Below are 17,840 nucleotides of genomic sequence, written 5' to 3'. Positions count from 1 at the left end.
TCACACTGAAATCTAGTCAACTACCAAAACTACTGAAAAGTAGTTTCAGGTTCCTGAATCCCCCTGCCAATTTTTGTGGTTTTGCAATTGCATTTTTGTATTTTTTTAAATACCCTTCCCTGTTGCTTGTGAAAGATCCACACAAACATCAGGGGAAGAAACTATCCATACCGAGGAAACAGTGAAACTAATCATAATAAATGGTGTCAAATGCACATAGAGAAAAAACAATATTTTTCCATAATCTTAGTTCTCGTCATCTTGGCAAATTGGTAGGTATTCAGCAGGATGAACTTCAGTAAAGACAAGTGCGAAGTACTTCACTTAGGAAGGAAAAATCAAATGCCCATCTACAAAATGGGGAATAGCTGGTTAGGTAATTGGACTGCTGAAAAAGATCTGGGTGTTATAGTGGATCACAAATTGAATATGATGCAGCTGCGAAAAAAGCTAATATCATTTTGAGGTGTATTAATAGGAGTTTGGTATGTGACACACCAGAAGAAATTGTTCTGCTCTCTGTGGCACTGGTGAGGTCTCAGCTGGCGTACTGCTTCCAGTTATGGGCACTTCACTTTAGGAAATGTGGACAAATAGGAGAAAGTCCAGAGAGCAGAAAAAATGACAAAAGGTTTAGAAAGCTTGACTTATGAGGAAAGATTAAACAAACTGGGCAGGTTTAGTCTTGAGAAAAAAAAACTGAAGGGAGATCTGATAACAATCTTCAGATATGTTAAGAGCTCTTATGAAGAAGGATGGTGATCAATTGTTCTCCATGTCCACTGAAGGTAGGACAAGAAGTAATGGGCTTAATCTGCAGCAAGGGAGAATTAGGTTAGATATGAGAAAAAGCTTTCTGACTATAAGGGTAGATAAGCTCTGGAATAGGCTTCCAAGGGATGTTATGGAATCCCCATCTTTGAAGGTTTTTAAGGACAGGTTGGACAAACACCTATCAGGGATATTCTAGGTTTACTTGATCCAGCCTCAGCCCCCGGGGCTGGACTTAATGACTTCTCAAAGTCCCTTCCAGTCTGCATTTCCATGATTCTATGGATGCTACTTCTAACAATAGCAGGTTAAAAAAATGTACAGATGTGGATTTTTAATCAATGGTGTCCTGATCCTGCAAATTGCTAGCCTCAAAGGCCAAGTCCCACATGGCCTTTTTTAAATTCACTAGTTTGTGGCATAATTAACAGCATGGGTGGTGGGTATAATAAACCAGGGACGGCCTTGCCTTCCCTGGAGCTGCCGCCGACCTGCTGCTGGACACCTGGGCTGCAGTGGCCCCGGCCCTTCTCTGAGACCCCCACCGCCTTCTCCACTCCACACGTCCACCCCGTCCCTGCTGATCACCACGTCCCTCCTCCTTGGGACAGGGGAGTAAGGAGGGACGTGGAGAGCCAGCGGCTGGTGGACTGAGCAGGCTTGGCCAGGTGCTGGGGCCGGTGGCTTGGCAAGGGGGCAGGGCCTTCAGGGGCAAGAGGAGCTGGCGCTAGGGGGATGGCGGTTCAACTTGGCCCGACTCTGGCGGGAGGGCCAGCGGCTCGGCCCTGCCCGGCATTAGGGGAGGCAGACGGCTCAGCCTTGCCTGGCACTGGGCGGAGGGAGGCTGTCAGGGGAGGGGAGGTCGGTGGCTCAGCCTAGCACTCCGGGGGGAGGCGGTGGGTTGGGGAGCAGCGGCAGCAACTTGGCCTGATATGGCTGGGGCGGGCGGGGCAGGGAGGCCAGGGCTCCTTCGGTCGTGGGGGGGCCCCTCAGAGTCAGGGTTTCTCCTTTTATATGGTGGGAAGGGGGTTCTGTCCTGTGGGCGGGGGGGCAGGGCCTTGGGTGGAAGGGGCAGGGCTCGCGAGCTTGCCTCCCCAAAGTGGGGATTCACCTTCTACCCATGATTAGCAGCCATGGAGGGAGGTGCTGAGCTGAACCTTGGACCTGCTCGTAGATTCAAGGGTGTATGTTATCCCCCCGTAAGTGTCCCATGTAAAGCCAGTTTACTCAGGTTTCCACAGGAGGGAACTTGCTCCCATTTAAGGCAATGCCAGTGGAAGTGTGTTTGTGGCAGAAAAAATATTCAAATGAAAAGAGCAAGAGGATTTGGTCTAACAAGATGCTCAGGAAACTTTCCAACATCAGTGTGCATCCTGCAGCAAAAACTCCTTGCAGCAGGTTGAAAATGCTATATAAGCTTTACACTATAGGAGAAAGTCTGGGCCAATTGGTCCTACTGGGATAATTATCTTTCACAGAAAGAAAACATCTTTCTGTTGAAATTAATTGATGAATTCAGGATTCTACTAAATACAGCAGAAAAATTACATGCAGAACATGTACACAGTCATATTTTTAAGCATTTCAGGTTACTTTACAGTTGGTTCTGTTGTATCAGAGTAAACTATTTTAGTATGCATAATTAACAAAAGTATACTCTATATTTTAAAAATTATCCTAGCCTTCAGAACTAGAAAACGTTTGGATAATATTTTGAAGACGAAGTGCTATTATTATTATACATACCATGGATCTGATTCTCATTTATACTCGGGCAGGGTAAAAGTCTTAAAGTGAGTGCAAAATATCAGTGTAATTTACACCCACTTTAAGGTATCTTTACTCCGCCAGAGATATGTAAACGAGCCTTAGTGTAAAGGAAAATCAGGCCTCCCATGTGATTTTTAAAATATTTTGATAGGCTTTAAATATATAAAACTTCATGAACGCATGGACAAAATATAGCAAGGGTTCTTCTATTTCCAGAACAATAAAACACAGTGGTAAAATAATATTTAAGCACATCGGAATCACATATGATCTGAATTCATGAACACAAAACACATGAAAATGTAAATATACCTTTTTATTATTTTACTCGTAACAACATATTTAATCTTCCAGGCATTTCTATGTTGCTCATCTCTTTAGTATTGATATAGTCTACTGTATAGTCAGCCTATCAAAATTTAAAACAAACTACTGTGGCATACATTTAATATATATAAGCAGTGATGAGCTAGACCCGGTTCGCACCGGTTCACTGGAACCGGTTGTTAAATTTAGAAGCCCTTTTAGAACCTATTGTTCCACGAGGAACAACCAGTTCTAAAAGGGCTTCTAAATTTAACAACCGGCCAAAAGTGGCGCCTTAGGCGCCGACTCAATGGGTGCTCCAGGGCTGGAGCACCCAAGGTGAAAATTTGGTGGGTGCAGAGCACCCACCAGCAGCTCCCTGGCCCACCCCAAACAGCTGATTCGCGGGAAGCGGCGGGGGCGCGGCGAAGCAGAGCGGGCCAGTGCATTCGGGGTGGAGGCAGAGCGGAGGTGAGGTGAGCCGGGGCCGGGCGCGGGGGAAGCTGCCGGTGCGTGCTCTGCACCCACCAAATTTTCCCCCTGGGTGCTCCAGCCCCGGAGCATCCACAGAGTCGGCGCCTAAGGCACCACTTTTGATGTGATCAGTGGGGGGAGCGGCCGCTCTGCCTGCTGCCCCCCAGCTACGCTTCCCCGCCCCTAGGAGCCAGAGGGACCTGCCAGATGCTTCCTGGGAGCTGCCCCAGGTAAGCACCGCCGGGACTCCCCACCTCGCCCCCCGGCAGGTCCCTCTGGCTCTTAGGGGCAGGGTGGGCACCCACTACAGTGACCCACGAGACCCTCCTGCCCAGTTCTGGGGGCAGTCAGGGGACAGGGGAGGGGGTCCTGGGGAAGGGGAACGTCAAGAAACGTGGGGGGTTGGATGGGGCAGGAGTCCCGGGGGGTGGGCCATGAGGATGAGGAGGTGAGGAGGGAACCGGTTGTTAAGATTTTGGCAGCTCATCATGGTACGCAAGCCCATGCTTTTGTAATATCTGTACAGTCCAGCCACATTGAAGCAGCTTTTTAGGATATGTCTCAATCCAGCCCCTAAGGGCTTCACAATCCCATGACATTCTCAAGCAGAACTCTGTACATGTAGCCAAACTGTTGTTTCATACCATCACTTCCACTTCTTAATAGCAGCTAAATATTTCATGTCAAGACGGACTTCTATTAAGATAGCAAAATCACAGCATCCTTATTTTTGAATTTTTTTTAGTTTAAACTTTAGATAAGTTATTCAGTGATTTGTTTTATTATTTCTGTTATTAGTTGTCAGGAATTATTATAAACCAGAACATCTCTATACTGCCCCCATGTGGGAATATATGAAAAAATACAAAATTCAATTCCCTTTAAGAAATGACGTGGTTCATTCTCTCTTCTGTGCACACATGTAACTCATGAAAATTAGGAGTTACATTTGCACCTCCTAGCAAACAGGTTTTACTCTTCATCTTCAAACTTTCCAATTCATCACAAGTCAATGGAATTTGTGCTCCGAAGATATTTAGACACTTGAATATCGCACCACCCTCAGTTCTTGTAAAACTTGCAGTTATAGTAAGAATTTAATCCCCAAAATAATGGCCACAAATAAAATACTTTTTATTTCTGACCTCCAAGTACATAAGATAAAGTTTCTTTCTGATGTATTCCTATATACTGTCATCTTTGTCATATCGTATTGTTTTACTCAGTCCAAAATTACAGCAATATAAAAATGATGTCTAAGGAAGGCTTGAACATTTTAATTCCTGTTTTGATACTATGAATACTCAAAGACAAACCACGCAAATAAATACAAATGTCATTTATAAATATTGTAGTGGCATATAACTATTACATTCATAGATAACAGCTACAAACAAATTGTAGTTTACCTGAGAACATGAGAGTCGACATTCTTCAATCCTGGGGATTATCTGGCAATCAGAAGTCCCCAAAATTATTACAAGAAGAATCTGAATATCAACTGCTAGCATCTTAAATTGAAAAAAAAACCACCCTCACTCTTCAATTTATCCTTTAGAAATAGACCTTCTACTCTGACAACTCTCTCTCATGCCAAAACTTAAATACTGTGATATGAATTAGTCCCACCCACAGTACCTCTGAGCTAAGATCCTCCTCCTCCTGCAAATCAACATTTCAAAGTGTTTCTAATGTAGCAAAATGTGCTGGTTGTCTATGAAGTAAGCTTTACTCACAATTAGAAACTTATGTTCTTTAGTGAAAGCTAGTGAAATACACTTTCAGATCTCGATAATCACAGCAAACACCTTCCTTCTGGATTTCAGTATCTTACATTTAATGAGTATTGGAAAATTTGTTCCTTGTAGAATGTGTGTGTAAGTAAATATGATACTCATGAAAATTAAGGACTAACATCAGCTACTGACAGACAGAATGTGGGATGTCACTGTGCAAGGTCACTGTTAATACAATGCCATCCTGACCTGCAACACTCTTTCCTATTCTATTCTTGAGTTTTCCATGAGCAGAGACTTCCAATGTGTAGAAATCAGAGAAACAGGGTAGTTAGACAATCCCTCCGATAGTCTGATTCCTCAAGTGACATAGCACAATGGAACAATAGCATCACAAGACTGATTCTTGCTTCCCTTCATTGGGAAAGACAGACCTTTTTTCACCAAAGAAATGTGAGCTTTGAATTTAGTGTAAGTACTATTTGCCCTTAGTAGAAACGTTTTATTCTACCTTCTGTGTTCAACATTTCAGGTTTTACACAAAATTAGGAGGTGCACCCACTTCCCCAACTCTGAAAGCAGATCTTAGGTGAGTCATGATGCCTAAATAGTGCTTCAGTTTAACAAAGGGCGCAGGAACGCCTTTCTTGGCACTGCTGTGCAGTGAGGGCAAGCTGAATGGAAGCAGGGTCATCAGGATGACAGTGGCACTGTTTGGAAAACTTTTCTGATGCTAAGTGTACCTTCACTGCAGGGGAGCAGCAGGACAGCAACACCACATGCAAAAGATCAAGTTTCCCTACAAAGCTGGCCAAAGTGGCAGATTTAAAGTTAATACCTGCCCATGTATCTACAAGGACAACAGCAGAGATGCCCCTGGATAAGGAAGCCTGTTCAATAGGGTTGCCAAGTCCTTGCATTCTGTTTTGGGCCACTGGTTAAGGTGCATAACACCTCAGTGGCCCTTTTAAAATGTAATTGAGAGCAATATAGCCTCCCTTAATTTCCTACCATGTGCCCCAATAGGAGAGCTTAGTGGGTGAGGTCGCTGACATCCACCAACACTCAGACTAAGCTTTAGAGCTGGGATTAATTTTGTCAGAAGGTTTACTAGAGCTCAGCTACAGCCATTTATGCTGTACACACTACCCGGCCTTCATACCCAAAGGGGAGGTTTAGTTTTGAGAGAAAAAGCCTCTGTTCTAGTAAGATACCTATCCCAGTTCAAAAATATAGGGCTTGACCAGCACTGGATGTGGGATGGCCTTTGGTGCAAGTAATAAATAGTGAGGGCTGCTTCCTCAGAGGAAGGATAGTCCAGTGGCACTAGCCTGGGAATTGGGAGACCTGGATTAAATTCCCTACTCTGCCACAGACTTCCTGTGTGACCTTGGGCAAATTAATTAGTCTCTCTGTGCCTCAGTTCCCTATTCGTTTAAAACAAAAAATTGGATTAATAGCACTACCCTACCTGACAGGGCTGTTGTGAGGATATGGACATTAAAGATTGAGAATGCTCAGATACTATGGTGATGAGTGCCATATAAGTACTTAAGACAGACAGATGTTGTCACCTGCAGGTCTGGTAGGCTGCAGGACTCTAGGTTTGACCAAGAAAAGCTCAAGGACATTCCCTACACTGGGAAACCTCTTTAGAGAGGCCTCTATTGCTCAAAGAAGGCAATGGAGACAGAGGTCACTTTGTGTTCTCGCAGCTTTAGTGTAGACCAGCCCTGAAAGTCAACCTAAGTTACGCTACTTCAGTTACATAGGTTATAACCGTTATGTAACTGAAGTTGACGTAACTTGGGCCGACTTACAGCAGAGTCTACACCGTGCTATGTCGATGGGCGACGCTCTCTTACCTACTTACCTTATGTTTCCGGGGAGGTGGAGTACAGAAGTCAACAGGAGAGTGCTCTGCCATGAACTTAGCTTGTCTTCACCAGACCCACTAAAATCGACACAGCTGCAGCAGTACCAATTTAGCTATAAGTATAGACAAGCCCTCAGTTCCCTTCCATAAGCGAAGAAAGGCGAAACTTCTGCTTCAACAGCCAGGTTTCTCAATGATGGCTGGCTTCAAGAGAGCTCAGTACCTCCCCTGCATAGGGCACTTGCCTTCCACATCAACAGAAGCTGAGGAGTTCTATGGCCCCATTCAACAAGCACGAGAAACTGAGTCATTCCAATGCATATAGTCAGCTAACCACTTTCTGTAGCTTGCCCAAGGCAAGATTTAATTTTCCCCTCTGTACATAGGAGCAGTCATGTATTGGTGCCAGTGCGGACTCGTGGCTCTTCCAGGAATGGGGTGCATGTCACAGATCTGATCAGGCACCCCCTGCTGGCCACCCATCAGACTACTGCTGTGAGGTGAATACAAGCCTCGGTATCCCTAGATCCCCCCAAGGTGTTTTCGCCTTTGGAGCCTGAACGAAGTCCAGCTACTGCCCTATTGTTGGGGTCTTGAGGTGCAGACCTGCCATCTAACACTGCTTTCTGAGAGCTAGAGTCCATAGTGCTGCTGCCAAGCCCCTGGGTGCAATGGTTTCCTGCAGATTTGCTCACATTCAAACACACCTCTCCCAGAGCTCCACCCTAAGGTGTAAGCTTTGTGGTTTACTGTTTAGCTCTCTTGGAGGGCTGTGATAATTCTGAAGCATATAAAACACTCACACACACTTCACACAGATTCTAAGAACCTAATTTTCCTTTACTTAATCAAATGAAGCATGAGAGAGTACAGATAATTTAGAAAACAAACATTTTTGATGTAGTGCCCCTCACTACCTTACTCTTCCCTTGGAAGACCATGTGGATTGAGGAAAGCAGGTAAGGTCCCCTGCCTCATGAAGCTGCTACATGCTGGATTGCTGCTTCATCATGGAGACTTCTTACTCATCCTCTGTGACCATCCTCTCAGCTGCCCAATATGGCTCTCCTTATTTATACACCCTCACTTCCAACACCTGGACCTTTGGTTCTGTCTTTTGGTAACTTCCCACCACTCTCCTCTCCTCCCACCTCACCCCCCCTTCAGACAGATCAGTGTCTTCAGATTTTCTCTTCAGATCAGTGGTTCTTACTCATAACCATTGTGGTCAAAGCAAAATCATTAAATATTAAGTCCCTTCTCATTGTCCTCAGTCTGGAGTGTACCTGCTGCACATCCTCTCAGCAATGGTGGATCTACACATATACAGGCTTTTCATAACACAGTAATTTTATGTTGGCAATTAATTGATCTTCGACTATTAGCGATAGATATGCCCAATGGCCTGTGATGGGATGTTAGATGGGGAGGGATCTGAGTTACTACAGAGAATTCTTTCCTGGGTGTCTGGCTGGTGAGTCTTGCCCACATGCTCAGGGTTTAGCTGATCACCATATTTGGGGTCGGGAAGGAATTTTCCTCCAGGGCAGATTGGCAGAGGACATGGGGGTTTTTCGCCTTCCTCTGCAGCGTGGGACATGGGTCACTTGCTGGAGGATTCTCTGCACCCTGAAGTCTTTAAACCATGATTTGAGGACTTCAATAGCTCAGACATAAGTTAGGGGTTTGTTACAGGAGTTGGTGGGTGAGATTCTGTGGCCTGCGTTGTGCAGGAGGTCAGACTAGATGATCTTAATGGTTCCTTCTGACCTTAAAATCTATGATTCTAGAATATCATTCAGAATTCATAAGTTGTATAGAGCCCCCAACTTGTCACAGGCCACAATAAATGCAAATTAGGACTTACATGTGATACATACATAATGATCTACTGGTATAATACTGGCAATGTGCGTTTACTGGAATCCTTATGATCTGGGCAGTGGATTTTCATTACTGAGTGTGGGGAAACTGTCAGAGAGATCTGTTTCTGAACCAATCTTTTGGATATGATCTTTCTTCCCTTTGTCTTGCTAATAGACTTATACTTTTTCATTTCCATGTGTTCATATTTCAAATTAGACAACACATGTCCATCAATAAAAACACCATCGCAGAGCTGACAGTACACCAAAAATATTCTGGGTGCAATGTAGGACTTGCAGCCCAGAGGCAGGGGGAGCTAAGCTGGTTTGCAGTCACCTTTGTGCCCTCCCAATCCTGGACTGTTTTGTGGGATGGAGACCTCCCACCCCCAGCATAATTTAAATAATCCTACGAGCTTGTCTAAATTACAGCAGCACCTCAGGGTCCTATGATCCACTGCACTGCCTAGAACCTTTGCAGCACCATGTGCTGTGGCCCCTAAGCAAGGGTTTGCATGTCAGAAGGCAGCCTTACACAGAGCTTGTGCAGGGGGAATCCTCCCTAGCTGGATATGTGGCTTTTAGGACCCCCTTATGCCACTCCAGCCCTTTTACATGGTGTAAAAGGGGCCTGAGTGAGAGGTGATCATCTAACCTCATATAAAAACACTGCAGGTGGTTTTGGTGCACATTTCAATCCTAGTCAGCTGACCATATTTTGTACCATTCTGGTCGATCATTTACATATTACAGTATAAGTGAGGCACACGCTGGGCCCCTCTGATTTTGGCCCCTGTTGCCCTCTCTGATCAGTCAGGAAAGCCTCAGCTTGATGCAATACCAGTGTTCTTTATTTACAGTTGTTTTCCCACCACCACTTTCCACCTATGTACAGGTTTTGCAGCCAACTTTGCCAAATGTAGGCCTGGCCAGCAACAGAGCAGAAGGCTCCTGGCTCCCACCTCCCTCTGTGCCTGGCCTTTCTCTTCCCCACTTCCTGTAGCTTCCTCCCAAACTGGCTAATGAGGCTGACAGGCGCTGTCCAACAGGGCTATCCAACCAGCCCCAATCCATTCCCCTTGATAGGGGCTGATTAAGTGCTTCTCACTCAGCATCTTGTCACATACAGGATACTCTCTTTACTGGGTTTCAAGATTACCATTCTCATATTTATTAATGCAGTCTGTTTGCATGTCTCTTCTGATATCAGGTGACCTTAAAGGATGTCTGTACTTGGTAAATTGGGATCATTCACATCGGCTCAAATTATGGTTCCCAGATGATTTGCTTGGTCTTGGACATTTCTATAGCATGTCTTATACATAGGCTCTCTTTTCCCTGCAGTCCCACCCAGTATCTGCTGCTTTTATTGCAAATACAAGTTGTTTTCATTAAAGACTAGCATTTATCATCTTCTATTCACCCCGCTTGCTTTTTTGCATGAAAAGGGTGAATCTGGCACCTTCAATAGTTTGGGTAGGAAAAAAAAAAGTCTCTAGAGGAGGTCAGTATTTCACAACCTGGAATGTGTAAACACAAATCAGATTGCCAGCATTTTTCAAGGGCCTTGTGAGCCTCCCCCCACACATTCTCTGTCTCAGACAGTTAACTGAAATAGATTTATTCAGCCATTTGAAACTTGATCCTAACTGTATGAGCAGCCACTAGAGTCAGAACATACTGACCCTGCTGGGTGATAGGAATAAAACTTCCTGTAACGCTGGGCTATGTCACGACTGACAGTTAATAAAGATCAGTCACAGTCAAGTGGGCTGTACCCTTGTCACTCAAACAAGGTGCCAGAACTATCACAAAAACCACTGGACCTATTCTTGGGGGTAGTGGTGGAACCAACCCCTCCTGACTTTTAAAACAGATTGAACAAAACACTAGAAAATGTACTGGAATAACAAACCCTGCAGTAGCAGCAAGATGAATTGATTGGTATAACAGGCAGTTACTATCCCGTACGTTTTACATTTTGATTATATGAAATTCTTTGTTCCTCCTGAGCTTTGGAGATGTAGAGGCTAATTCTGATTTTAAGCCCCTGGTTCTGGAATACCTTCTTAGGAATTCTGCACTGGCTATTTCCGACAAAGTGGGAACTGGATTCTGACAGGTATTGTAGAGATACTCCCTGAGGAATCCCCAAGACGCTCTACATATAGGGTGGATTCTTTCCTGACTGACAAATGGAACAGGCGTCTGTCAGCTAGACATCTTTAAAGGGTCCACAGCCCACCATTGGAAGATAGGTTATTCTATGGATCACAGATGAGGTCCATTCCTTGGTCAATTCAGGAAGAAAAGCTAAGAATATAGAATCATTTTGCCACTAATAGTAAATGGCAGGTTTAACTGGTTCACCTTGGCTGACTTATCAGACATGTGGACCATGGAAGAGCACTAAAGCACCATAGCCCAAAGTATGGGGTGGGGGGGGGGGATATCCTGAGAATATATTTTGTAACAAGGTACTAACCATAAGCAATCTTCCTTCCTTCCCCACATCTCCCTCCAAGAAAATGATATCACAATGAGATTTTTTTACATTACATTATGTGACAGTGGATAGGTTGGCAAGCCCTTCCACTCCCATTCACTGATAGACAAGAGTTTTTACAGTTTATGAAACTCTTGTTGACAAGATGACCATCATACAGGGGATTGCAGATGCAAAAATGGAGGGAGTACTCCATGACATAAAAAGAGATCTCACTGTATTTCTATTAACTTTCCGCACAGTTGGGACCAGCATATTGGCCACAGAGCTGCTGTAATAGTAAACTTTGTTAATTGGCTTCAGTATAATCAGTTAGTCTCCTATGCAGCCATGGTTTACAAAAATCTCCACCTCTTGCAGCCCAGAGCCTTTAAATATTATCTTTGAGTTACTCATGGCAAATAATTTTTCTTCAACATCTGCTTATGCAAGGCTTGTACAGTTCTATTGTTGTTCAAAAAACGCTTTTAAAAGACTGGAGTACTCAGAATGGACTCATATATTTTTAGGGAAGACATTGCTATGAACAGTTTTCTTGTTGCTGGTCACCTTCTTTTCAGGGATAGAACAATCATTCATAGGTAAATATGAACTTCCTTGCAGTACTGTTGCACAAAAGGAGCTGCAGCATTTACAGGTTTTCTCCAACTGGAAAGTGTCTCCACAAACTAAGCATGGAATTTTCTTGTTGCTGTTTTGCAAACCTTTAAAAAAAGAAGGCAGTCATTAATTAACCCACATTTCAACTGAAGTCCATATTTTAAAAGTCCTTGTTATGCAAAATCATAATAAACTCTTCAAAAACTGCATTCAGTTATACTATATAGTACTTTTTCAATAGTAAAACAGGGCTACATGGAAACTGTGTGCCTCAGGTATTAATACAAAACCTGTTAATACATTAAAAGGACTCTGTATATACCACAACCACTTATAGACCATTCTATAAGTGTTGGATGTGTGTGTAAGCCTTTAGGCAAGAGATTTCAGGTGACAGTGAAATATGCCCATTCGTTCCAACTCTTGGCAAACTGAACACCATATACCACATCCTTAAGTTATGTTTTTAAAAACACACTTGGCAGTATCAGTAGGAAGAGGATCCCTTGTGGGAAATCCCCCCAAAATGATGATGGTGATGGTGGTGATGATGATACTTAGCAGATAAATAACACATAACATCTGCAGCATACTCTACAAACAATGGAATTTTTTCTTTAACTTTTTAGTGAATTTAATACTTATGAAATGTTAGGGCTTATAGGCCTTTAAACTGAAATCCTCTTCTTATCCACAGAACAGGTACAGACAACAGCAGCTGCAGCACCCATTGCCCTGATGACGTTTCAAGATTGACCTGGAGAACTATCCAAGTTCAGTATCCATGTTTGCTTAATCTTTGACCTCTCTGCCAATTAGGTTCCAGTTTGTACTAAAAGATGGTGATTTTGTAATGAGAATAACAGTCCACTGGAACTGGTCCGTAGTCCCCACATAGCCAGCAGACACAAATTATGGTCACTTCTGACCTGGATTACATGTGAACTAGTGATACAGAGGTGAAAGTCTCCGTGTTCCAGTGCCAATCTCTGGAGCCATCCAGAGACAATAGGAGGTTGCATGAGAATAGCCAGCTATCACTAGCAGAAATAATAAGGACTTGTGACCTCTACACAGAAGAAAAAGGAGTTGGGCATTAATGTGGATAGCTTAATAAAAACTTGTGCTCAGTAGGCAGCGGCACTCCAAAAAGCAAACAAGATGTATGCTGCATAAAAAATGCAATCGAAAATCATCTTCAAAATATGGTATGCCATTATATTATATATACAAATGGTATGCCCTCACCCAGAATACCATATCCCAAAAACAATATAACAGAAATACAGGGGATTCAGAGGCAAGCAGCAAAACTTATTAGAGGCATGGAGAGACTTCCAAAGGAAAGGCTGAAAAGTTTGGGACTATTTATATTAGAAAGACAAATAACATGGAATATAATACTAGTAGACAAATAACTAGCTAAGCAATCCAAAAACTTATACTGTATACCTAACTTCTACTTTCCCTCTAAAATGTATTTTTATGTAATTTATAGTGAAATAATGCTAAACAACAGATATTACCTGATATTTTGGAAGGCTGAAGTAAAGGCCAGTCCAAGGGATTCATATTTTGAAAGGTAGGGGCTGTCTGATTTACTCTGTGAAAGCTTGAATCTGTTATTCCTTTTGCCTTGTTTATATACTGCACATGTTTCATCTCTGTGATGCTTTCTGTAGGTTGTAAAACTAAGCTGGGGAAATCTATGTGCCCAGTGGATTTCATGTGTGCATCCCTTACTTTACAACTTTTCCCTGGTGGCTTCTTGAGAGGCTTAGGTAAAGTGCAAAAAATAGCCTTTTCAATTTTCATTTTGATGTTTTGCTTGTTATTTACAGTTCCTATTGATTCTCCTTGTTTTTCATGATTGGCTGAGGTGCACTGAATTGTCTGTGGTATTCTTGTTAATGTGTCAAGAAAATTAAAATTAGCGATGGGAGCAGCTTTCTGCCTTGATCTCTTAATACCAACTCCTTCCACAAAAAGGTCCGTAACATGGAACGGCGGCAGTTCCAAAAGAGGCTTGAGAGACACAAAAAAGAAATTAAATTTTTCAACAGACTCATGCACTACTAAATTATAAATGAAGACACTACTGTTCCATGGGTTACATCTACTCATAAAATGGGTTCATACAGCACTTTGTGTGACGAAGGATTCCACACCACTGTGACAAAAACTGCATAATTTAGAACTTACTAAGGCTACTAATTTCTACATGGTGTTTATTTTTCCACTTTATACAATGGGCCTAACACGGTGACCAAGGAAGATGAACAAAATAATAATGTCAGGTTTCAGAGTAGCAGCTGTGTTAGTCTGTATTCGCAAAAAGAAAAGGAGGACTTGTGGCACCTTAGAGACTAACCAATTTATTTGAGCATAAGCTTTCGTGAGCTACATCTTACAAGGAGAGTGATCACTTTAGATAAGCTATTACCAGCAGGAGAGTGGTGTGGGGGGGAGAAAACCTTTTGAAGTGATAAACACCCATTTTTTCATGGTCTGTGTGTATAAAAACATCCTCACTGCATTTTCCACTTTTATGCATTAGATGAAGTGAGCTGTAGCTCACGAAAGCTTATGCTCAAATAAATTGGTTAGTCTCTAAAATAATAATGGAAAACTACTGAGACTTCTGCTTTTATACTAAACTCTGTTTTATGGTTACTTCAGTCTATCAAACCCGTCACTCCTCTTTGTCTATATCATCCAGCTGTTGTACCTGTCTGACACCTAAATTGTAAACTCGCTGGGCGAGAGTCCCTCTTCTTTGATACTTGTCTCTATGGTGCCTAGCACAACAGAGCCCTGACCCTTGATTGGGGCTCCTTGGTGCTACGGTATTGTAAATAATAAATTACAATAACAATTATGATCAATGAGGTGAAAGAAACTTTTCAACACAATTAAAATCCTCCCCATTCAACTGAAAAAACTGGGGTAAAAAACATAAGCCTTACAGCATGCCTTGTGGGTTGAAATTAAGAATAACAGACTATGTCCAGGACCGGCCCCTGAGAATGCCTGCTCCAAACACAGTACCCAACTCTAGGGACTGTCAGCTTGAACATCCCAGCTGATCTCTACTTTCAGGGTAAAACACAGTCTCTAAGAAACACAAGACTTACAAAAGCCACAAAAGGAGCTTAACAGCTCAAAATCAACATCCTGAACTGTACCCAGAAACAAAGCCAGGACACGTGTAATATGCTTCCACAGGAAAATAATGCTAAGAAAGTAGGTATTTATTAGAGCTGGTCAAAAATTTAAAAATATGAGGGGAAAGTCAGCATATTTAAAAGGGTTTTAATTGCATTGCTTTTGTAACAGTCCTTTTTTTGTTTTCTGAATTCTCCCAGAATGTTTCTTTTAAACTCAATTTTTGGTGATGAAATCAAAATTTTTCTAAACTTAGTTTTTTTCTATTTCATAAAACATCACCCTGTGACTAAACTGACCAATCAAAATTGGCAATACCAAAAACTGGATTTGTGTGTGGTGGACAAAGCACGGCCTGAGAAGCCAGTCGATTAACTGATTCTGCACGTCTGTTGCAGCCTCCACTGCAACCACCATAGATTAAAACGATCCTCTAAACACTTATGCACATGATTAATTTTATACACATGGGAGTACTCATATGCATAAGTGTTTGCAGGATCAGAGCCTGAAGTCATACCTGACCGGTTCAAGTCTCAGAGACAGCAGAGAGTAAAACTGCCATCTGCTCTCCGACAAGTACGTTCCCCGCTGGGGTACAGCAGGCCTGAACTTGCATCATATTCACTCTTGGGGCTGCAAACATCTTATTTAATTTGTTTTAACTGAATAACTAATTTATTGTGCTCTGTTTTTCTTCACTTCAGATATATCAATCAGCATTAAAAAGAGAACACTAAAATAATTTACTAATTAATATGAAGATTAACATTGGCCTCAGTCAGTTGCAATATGACTCTAGAATACAGCATCCTGTTCCTTCCACGGTAAGAACTGTGAACCAGATTAGCACACTGTATAGTTACCAACTGACCGATCAGTATGAAGCAATAAAGTTATAGCCATTACTGATTAAAGGTGGCTAACATTGGGAAAGGAAGTGTTTTGTTTAAATGGCCTCAAACACACACAGGCCAAAATTCAATGGAGAGATAAATGAGCCCTGAAAATATCCAACACTGAAACATAACTTAAGGATGTTATTGACGTAGCTTGCACTCCTGTAGAATGAGCTCATGCCCATAGAGGGGGCATAGGCGAAGCCACTTCATATCCAGTCTTGATGCAGGAAGTTATCCACTTATAGATCATCTGTGAGGAGACTGCCTGTCCTTTCATATGGTCTGCATATGACACAAACAAACAAGAGGAAGCCCCAAAGGATTTAGTCCTGCCCAGCTATCGTCTGACATCCAATGTGTGAAGATGATGCTCCTCTGGCAATGAATGCAGCTTACGAAAAAACACAGGCAAATATGCCGCCTGGTTTAAATGAAATTGAAAGACCACTTTCGACAAAAATGTCAAGTGCAGCTGCAATGTCACTTTGTCTTTGGAGAATTGTGTGTAAGGAAGCTCTGCCGTCAAAGCCTGCAACTCAAACACTCTCCTCACAGATGTTATCACCATGAGGCATGCAGTTTTTTGACATGAGAGGAAAGGAGCAGGATGCCAGAGGCTCGAACGGAGGTCTCATGAGAGCCACTCAGACTGTGTTAACGTGTCACAAAGAAGCTAGTTCATCACGGGCAGATGGAGACAAAAGACTTCTTTCAAGAATCTCGCCACCATGGCACTGGAAAACACCAATCTTCCAAGAATGGGAGAATGAAAAGGTGAGATTGCCACCAGGTGCACCCTCAACGAGCTAAGCATTAAGATACGATGATTGAAGATGCAGCAAATACTCCAAGATGTCTTGGATACTAGCCAGCGTTGGCTGAACTCCACAGGCCAATGACCACATTGAAAAACTCTTCCACTTTGCCAAATAGGCCATTCTGGCAGAGGATTTTCTACTACTGAGCAGGACATGATGAACAGCCACTGAGCATTGCTCTTCCTCCTCATTCAACCATGCAGCAGTCATGCCATGAGATGCAGAGAACTGACTGCAGGATGCAGAGTGCAACTGTGATTCTGTGTGAGCAAGTCAGGAAGGAGAGGAAGGGATATGGGAGGCTGAATCAACACCGTGAGAAGGTCAGAAAACCAGCACTGCCTCAGCCATGCCAGGGCGATGAGGATGAGCTTTGCCTAATCTGCTTTCAACTTGAGGATGACCTGTGGAATAGTTGGGATTGGAGGAAAAGCATACAGGAGAGCCGACTTCCAGTTGAGGTGGAGGGAGTTGGGCAGGGAGCCTAGACTGAGGCCCCCTTGAGAGTTGAACAGTCGGCATTTCCTGTTGTCCCTTGTAGCAAACAGGCTGATTGTCAGAATGCCCCATATTGCAAAGATAACTTGCAGAACACTGGACTTCAGCGACCACTCATGGTTCAAGGAAAAATTCCTGCTGAGATGGTCCACAAGATGATTCTGGACCCGAGGCAAGTAAACGGATAACAGAGTGATACTCTCGTTGAACCAGAACAGCCACAACTTGATTGCCTTTTGGGAGAGCACCTTGGAGTGTGCTCCCCCTTGCCTGTTCCCATAATACATCACGTTGGCAAGTATGGGAACTATTGAACCCTTGATGCGGTCTAGGAAACAGAGATAGACATTATAGATGGCCCAAAGCTCCTAGACATTGATATGCAGTGGAGCTTCTTGCTCTGACCCCAGGCCCTGAACTTTCAGCAACCCCAGATGCGCTCCCCAACCTATCAAGGAGTTGTTCGTGACAACAGTCCTGGTTGGTAAGGGCCAGATGAAGGGAATGCCTTGACATCATTCCTGAACCGTCTACCACTGCAAGGAGTCCAGGA

At 43.2% G+C, this 17,840-nt stretch overlaps 2 protein-coding genes across 5 annotated transcripts in view; both read right to left on the bottom strand.

The window, feature by feature from the left end:
* The window catches only part of IL17REL (interleukin 17 receptor E like), a 349,944-nt gene extending 345,067 nt beyond the window's left edge, over positions 1-4,877 (bottom strand). For all 4 annotated transcript variants that reach the window (XR_012156809.1, XM_073328308.1, XM_073328309.1 and 1 more), the window contains exon 1: positions 4,731-4,877. Coding sequence is in view for 3 of the 4 variants with exons in the window: in XM_073328308.1 (XP_073184409.1) it covers positions 4,731-4,832 (102 nt within the window). In the remaining variant the exon portion in view is untranslated. The remainder of the gene's footprint in view (positions 1-4,730) is intronic.
* A 6,922-nt stretch (positions 4,878-11,799) lies between these two features.
* Positions 11,800-17,840, bottom strand: part of TTLL8 (tubulin tyrosine ligase like 8) — a 58,465-nt gene continuing 52,424 nt past the window's right edge. Inside the window, exons 12-13 of the mRNA XM_073341863.1 lie at positions 13,653-13,929; positions 11,800-12,008 (exon numbers count right to left, since the gene is read on the bottom strand). Of these exons, the coding sequence (XP_073197964.1) occupies positions 11,800-12,008; positions 13,653-13,929 (486 nt within the window). The remainder of the gene's footprint in view (positions 12,009-13,652; positions 13,930-17,840) is intronic.

The sequence above is a fragment of the Lepidochelys kempii genome, chromosome 1 (genome assembly GCF_965140265.1).
Source record: "Lepidochelys kempii isolate rLepKem1 chromosome 1, rLepKem1.hap2, whole genome shotgun sequence".
NCBI classification, from domain to species: domain Eukaryota; kingdom Metazoa; phylum Chordata; order Testudines; family Cheloniidae; genus Lepidochelys; species Lepidochelys kempii.
The sequence above is the reverse complement of the archived record's forward strand: the minus strand, read 5'-3'. Positions and strand labels throughout refer to the sequence as shown.